Source organism: Gambusia affinis, linkage group LG15, assembly GCF_019740435.1.
Source record: "Gambusia affinis linkage group LG15, SWU_Gaff_1.0, whole genome shotgun sequence".
In the NCBI taxonomy this organism is placed as follows: domain Eukaryota; kingdom Metazoa; phylum Chordata; class Actinopteri; order Cyprinodontiformes; family Poeciliidae; genus Gambusia; species Gambusia affinis.
Window position 1 is genome coordinate 23,332,188 of NC_057882.1, and position 6,000 is coordinate 23,338,187.

A 6,000-nucleotide genomic window follows, 5' to 3' on the forward strand; every position below is an offset into this window, starting at 1 on the left:
TAACTGTGAATAACTGTGAATTTTTTCTTGACAATTAGTTAACTAAATGTTTCATTAAAAATCTAGATTTTCATGATTCAGAAAACATATCAAATCAACAGATATCATTTGGTAATAACATGTTTAAAACCTTTGCCAGCCGTATATGATTGGTACGTTTCTAATGAACACTGACAAATATTTAAGGCTGAAACCTGGGCTAAATGTTTCCCTTCATATGACTTCTGTCAGCAGATTTTTTTTATGATCTAATAACAGTAGGAAGCAGTGGTAGTATTCATTCTGTAAGCAAGAAATATGATGGTTTTGCATAGTTCAGTGATTTGCTGGTTTTTAGTATCAGAATGTTTGTATGTGAAATCCCTGTGAAGAGCTGAAAGAAGCAGGTAAATCTGCTTGCAGAAGTCACACTGACCTGATTTTGTCAAATGCTTGTTTGAATTCTCCACAAGGAAAGATTTACAACTTTAAGCAACTCAGAAGGGATTGTTGGCCAGGTTGGAGGGAACATCTAAAGTTAAGACAACTTTCCATGGGTCTAATGCAGACTGGAAAAGTCTGGAATAATTTTTTGTAGTTTTCAGATCTGGTTTCAAGTTTCCCTCTTTTCTATTGTTTTTCCTCCCCCCTTTCTTACTTACAATGTCCTTTTTTCCCTTCTTTCCTTCATCACTCCTTCCTTCCTTACTTTTTTCTTCCTTCCTTCCTTAGTTACTTAGTTACTTTCTTACTTAAAACTTACTTTTGTTCTTTCTTCTTTAGCTACTTTGCTACTTACTGACTTACTTAGTTAAAACTTACTCAGAAGGAAAGAAAGTTTCTGTGTCGTCCTCTCTTCCCTCCCTCCCACTCCTTCACTCTCAATTCTTCAGGTTAAATATTTAAAGCCTTTCTGCTATATAGATATATCCCATGAATTCATAAAACCCATTGAGTTGTAAAAAGTATAAAATATTGAAATGAGTAATGTGTAGAACACTATTATCTACATCACCTAGAAGCTTTGGGGAAAAGAAAAAGTCTAATCTTCATCTCTGTGTCTAGGTGGAAGTGAAGCCATACGTGCTCGACGACCAGCTGTGCGATGAGTGCCAGGGGACCCGCTGTGGCGGCAAGTTCGCGCCGTTCTTCTGCGCCAACGTCACCTGCCTGCAGTACTACTGCGAATACTGCTGGGCGGCCATCCACTCCCGCGCCGGCCGCGAGTTCCACAAGCCCCTGGTGAAGGAGGGAGGTGACCGGCCACGCCACATCTCCTTCCGCTGGAACTGAGCGACGGAGAGGGAGAGGCGACAGAGAAGCATGGGAAGGAGAGGTAGTGCAGGAGTCGCAAATCATTGTACAAATAAATGCACTTTTCTGTTGCTGGTTCCTTTTTTGCTCTAATTTCACCTAACAACATTTTGTTTCTGGTTTTATTTAAAGTTAATATATATCAATATTTTGGAGATAGAAAAGAAAAACTGGAATTGTATCCAAATATGTCCATTTAGGGGGAGAAAAATGTAACATAATTTTATTTTTTTTCTGATTTTTTGAAATATTTTTATTAGTTCTCAAAAAAAAGATATATATATATATATATATATAAATATAGGAAAGTTTTGATGTGTGATATGGTACTCTGCTATTCAATTGGCATATTTTTCTAAAAAGAATATTTCCTTTTGATATATTTCCTAATATTTTCTTTTGTTTTAAGAGGCCCTTAAAAACACATTTGATTTGACATTCAGCTGTCTTATATTGTAGCAGAGCTGTTGCCTTTTTCCTTTTGTACAAAGTCTTCACAGCAAATGCTGCTGAAAAAGTGCGTCATTGGCTATTTATTTCTGAGATGTGGGATTAAGTTTGCTATTGCTGCAAGAAGCTCCAGAGCAAATGTGATTAACAAAGGTGTTGCTGAAGAAGAGTGCACTTATTTCTTGTTTAAAGAGTGAAGACACCGTATATGAGACCCTTTTGTAGTTAACCAAAGCTGAATTCTAATTAACTTTGAAGAACAGAAAGGGCCCGCTGCAGGAAGAAATGGAGTCTTTTCTCTTCCTGTTCGAAAGAAGAAAAAAAAGAAGAAAAACTCTTTTTATGAGTTCCAAGACCATACAGACATTTTGACGTTACTTGAAAAAAAACACACACAACAAATTTTAGCAACACAGATTTGGGTTTTGATCTCCATTTTTCACATGCAAAAACCAATACCTCAAACTCAGCTGCTAATGTGCCGAATACATTAAGGAGAAGAAGGAAAAAAACAGCAAGTAAGCAAGAAAAGAAAAAAAACACAGTACCACTCTCTGGTGTTAATCTTCCCTTTGAGCGAGAGTCAGAGGGAAGTGATGCAACAGACAGAGAGTGACATAACAGGCACAGTTTTCTACTCGCTTGCTTCATCACCTCCTTATTTTTGTAATCAAACCCAGGGTTGTGCTAGGGACGGAGTAAAGTATCGTACAGTATACAGTGTAACATGGGAATGTATGGCTAAGGGAGGATACGGAAGAGAGGCGAAGAGATGAATGCAGCCCCACTTCCCCTTCCTTCTGGCCTCTAGAGCAAGACTAGCAGCTAACCGAGAGCGCGGCCCTGTTGTTGGATCAAAACCAGATTATTCGGGACATGAGGTGAAGGTACAGCGCCTTTCAGAAGTATTTCATACCTCTTAATCTTTTTCTACATTTTAGTAACATTACAACCACAAATTTCTGTTTATTTTATTTGTTTTTCACGATATACCAACACAAAATAATGAAGTGGGAGGAAAATAATAGTTTGTGTACAAATGTAAACTGGAAACTGTGTCAGGCTCCTCCATCTCTAAACAGATGGACAATATCTTTCGACATCCAATTTTAAATCTTGCCACAGATTTGTAGGCATGGACTTTGACTGGGCCATTCTAACATATTATTTATAGCACTGGCTGTTTGGTTAGTAATGATCCCATATGAGAAGGTTTTCCTCTTAATTTTTTTCTATTATTTACCTGCAGCCATCATCCAGTCTGCTGTGACCACCCTGCTACTCACAACAAGATGCTGCCTCTGCCATGTTTTACCTTGTGAATGAGATATTCAGGGTGATATGTAGTGTCGGTTTTCCTCCATACAAAACTCAGATGGTAGATGAAACCAGAGTTTAGTAGCATTGAATTTCATTTAGCGGTAGCAGATTGAAAATGGGTGGATACGTTATTTATATACTACTTTGTGCTGGTTTATTAGACAGCATTTCCTAGAAAAAATAAACTGAAATGTAAAAAAGTTTAAGGGGGATGAGTATCTTTGTGCGGCGCCACCTTTTCAGCACCAAACAGGAAGCGCCTGTCTCTGCTGGTTCCCTTAAAACCCATTTGTGCAATTCTCCCAAGTCTTTAATAACAAAAGTGCTCCTTTTGCATCCAAGATTGAAAGCGACGCTCAATGAAGCGTGCAGTTTGCATTAATCTGCTTTGCACATCATCAGCACGCGTTTGATTCACAGAGGGGGCGGGGGACGTCCCTCCATCCTTTTTGCCTCCAAGTGAATCCAACTCAGCATCCAGTGTTTTAGAAGCATAAATGAAGATATTCTCTTGCAGTGTGCTCTACTACTACTACTACTACACAATCGTGACCCACATGCAGTTTTCAGGCCCGTTCGGTTGCACCCAGTGGCTCATGGGAACCAAAGATGGCTGTGCAGTAGTGGGTCATGCTGTAGCTCATTTCCTGTCAGGATTTTTATGTTTTTTCTCATTTCTTTAGAGTTACTTTTTAATTTCTCTTTCTCTCTCTCTCTATATATATATATGCTTATAAATGTATCACTCCGACCCAGTTTTTGTTTCACCGTTAAGCCCTGGTGGACTACAACAAACCAAAGATTGGCCTTGAACACAATGCAGGCGCTGCAAATATATTTAACAGTGAACACCATCTGTGGAAAACCCAACAGAGCTTGCAGACGCACAGAAAAAGACCCCAGCTCAAAGCGGAGGTGGTTCTGTCAGGCACGTGTTTTTTTTTCTTCTTCTTTTTTAAAAAATCTCAAATACTTCTGCAAGTTTGAAGTGTACATTCCCACAGCAAAAGTGAAATTAACCCTCTCATTTTCTTTGGTGTTTTCCGTCACTCAGTGGCGATCTTCTAGCCGAGCATTGAAACGTCAGGGAGTTAGTACCGAAACTTGATTTAATAACACACACTAGTGAGAATCCTCATATTGGCGGGGGGTGTCGCTTTGCGCCCCGTGCATCAGTTTTGCGGGTGAGCATTTTAGAAGTTTTAAAAAAAAAAAACACTTTGTGAAGAATTTGCTGTTTAAATGAGATAAAAAAAAAGATTATTTTATACATGGCCTGCTGATTTTTTGGTACAGTGTTTTCTAGCTAAATTATTTTGTCATGCACATACAAACATTTATTATGCACTACTTTTCTAAATATTTTTTTCCCTTTTTTTTGTCTTTTTTTCCAAACAGTCATTTTAGGCACATTTTTCACTAAATGGGGAAACTCCTTTTTGCAATACCTCAATTTTTCACATTGTGAAAGGTAGCTTTTGTACTTTTGTTACTGAGAGATCTGCATATACGGAGATGTTTCATTTTTTCAAAAAAAGGACAAAAAAAAGTTGAGTGCTTTCAATATATATTATTTTCAATTATGCTTTTTATACATTTCCGTGCTGAGGAATCTTTACAACTTTACGAGTGCGCAGTTTTGTTGATGCGACTTCAGATCTGCAGAGGAGAGACCAAAGCGGAAAGCTCTCTTGGTCTTTGTATTTAATTAAATTTTTTTCTTTTTTATTGGTCATATACCAGATGTTCTCCAGTCGATCTGCTCAATAAAAGCATGGCGGGAACAGAAAATGAAAAAAAATCTTTTAATTTGAAATTGATGTAAATGTCTCCAAACTTGGCTGTACTAGTTGGAGGAAATGGTAACTTCTGTCTTGGTTTCCTCTCCATAGATGGAGCATAACTTATAAAGAGGAGAATGCAAAATCTGGTTCACGCTTATCGCTGAATCTTGTACCACAAGAATGGATGTTTGGTGTTTTAGATATTTTAATATTTGAAAAAAAAAATCTATATACATATACATATATATATATTCTTGAACTTGCCAACTAGCACCTATTGTAACCCTTAGCATGCATGACGAAAAAAGAGAAAATGACAAGTACATGAATTAGATATTAAAATTAACTGTTGTGGTGTGCACCAAATGTTTAACTATTACGTTAAGGACACCTCAGCTCTCCCCCTCACTCCCCTCGTGTCGATTTCCCCCCCGCTTCCCCTTATCCGCAGACCTCTGCAGGGATGCACATGATGGAGCGATAAACATAAAAAAATAAACTTAATCCGATGAGGCAGTGCAGGGCTTTGAGCATTCGTGTTTAAAAAAAAAATATTAAAATGACAAAAAGATAAAAAACAAAAAAAAGCAAACAAACAAAAAGAAACACTGTTTTGAAAAGACTTGAGGACTTATCCCCGCCGTGCGTCGCGGTGAGCTTACGTAGACCTATCTGGAGGAAAGGGGAGCTTAAAGACTTGAATGTGGTAAATTGTTGCAAGTTAACTTCAAGTTGTTATGTGCAATACTTCTTTTGAACCTTTTTCCAGAGAAAGACTCTTTGCAATGTAATTCTTTAATGCCATTTTTAATTGCAGACATTTAATTAAAGAAGATGTTAATATGTTTTTCACAGTCATTTTCTACTGTTATTGTAATCCTTTTCATGCTGGTGTTTGTAAAAAAGAAAAGAAATCAAACTATTTGTACTAATATAAATAATTGAAGTTATTTTTAAAACATTAAAGGTTTTTGTGCTCATTTTGCTTATTTTTTTGGTTTATTTTAAGCTACTGTGATTGATTGCATTGTAATTATTAGGTCAACGATGTATTTAGCTGTTTATTGGTATATTTTTAATTGGAATGTATAATTGATTTTTATAATTTTGATCAGATTTTTGTTATATTTTTGAGGTGAAGCTTTTAATATGT

At 37.0% G+C, this 6,000-nt stretch overlaps 1 protein-coding gene across 4 annotated transcripts in view; it reads left to right on the plus strand.

Moving 5' to 3' along the window:
- Nucleotides 1–5,451, plus strand: part of cpeb4b (cytoplasmic polyadenylation element binding protein 4b) — a 43,632-nt gene extending 38,181 nt beyond the window's left edge. For all 4 annotated transcript variants that reach the window (XM_044140231.1, XM_044140230.1, XM_044140233.1 and 1 more), the window contains one exon: nt 1,045–5,451. In XM_044140231.1, the coding sequence (XP_043996166.1) occupies nt 1,045–1,272 (228 nt within the window). In that variant the 3' untranslated portion in view covers nt 1,273–5,451. The remainder of the gene's footprint in view (nt 1–1,044) is intronic.
- Nucleotides 5,452–6,000: the final 549 nt, after the last annotated feature.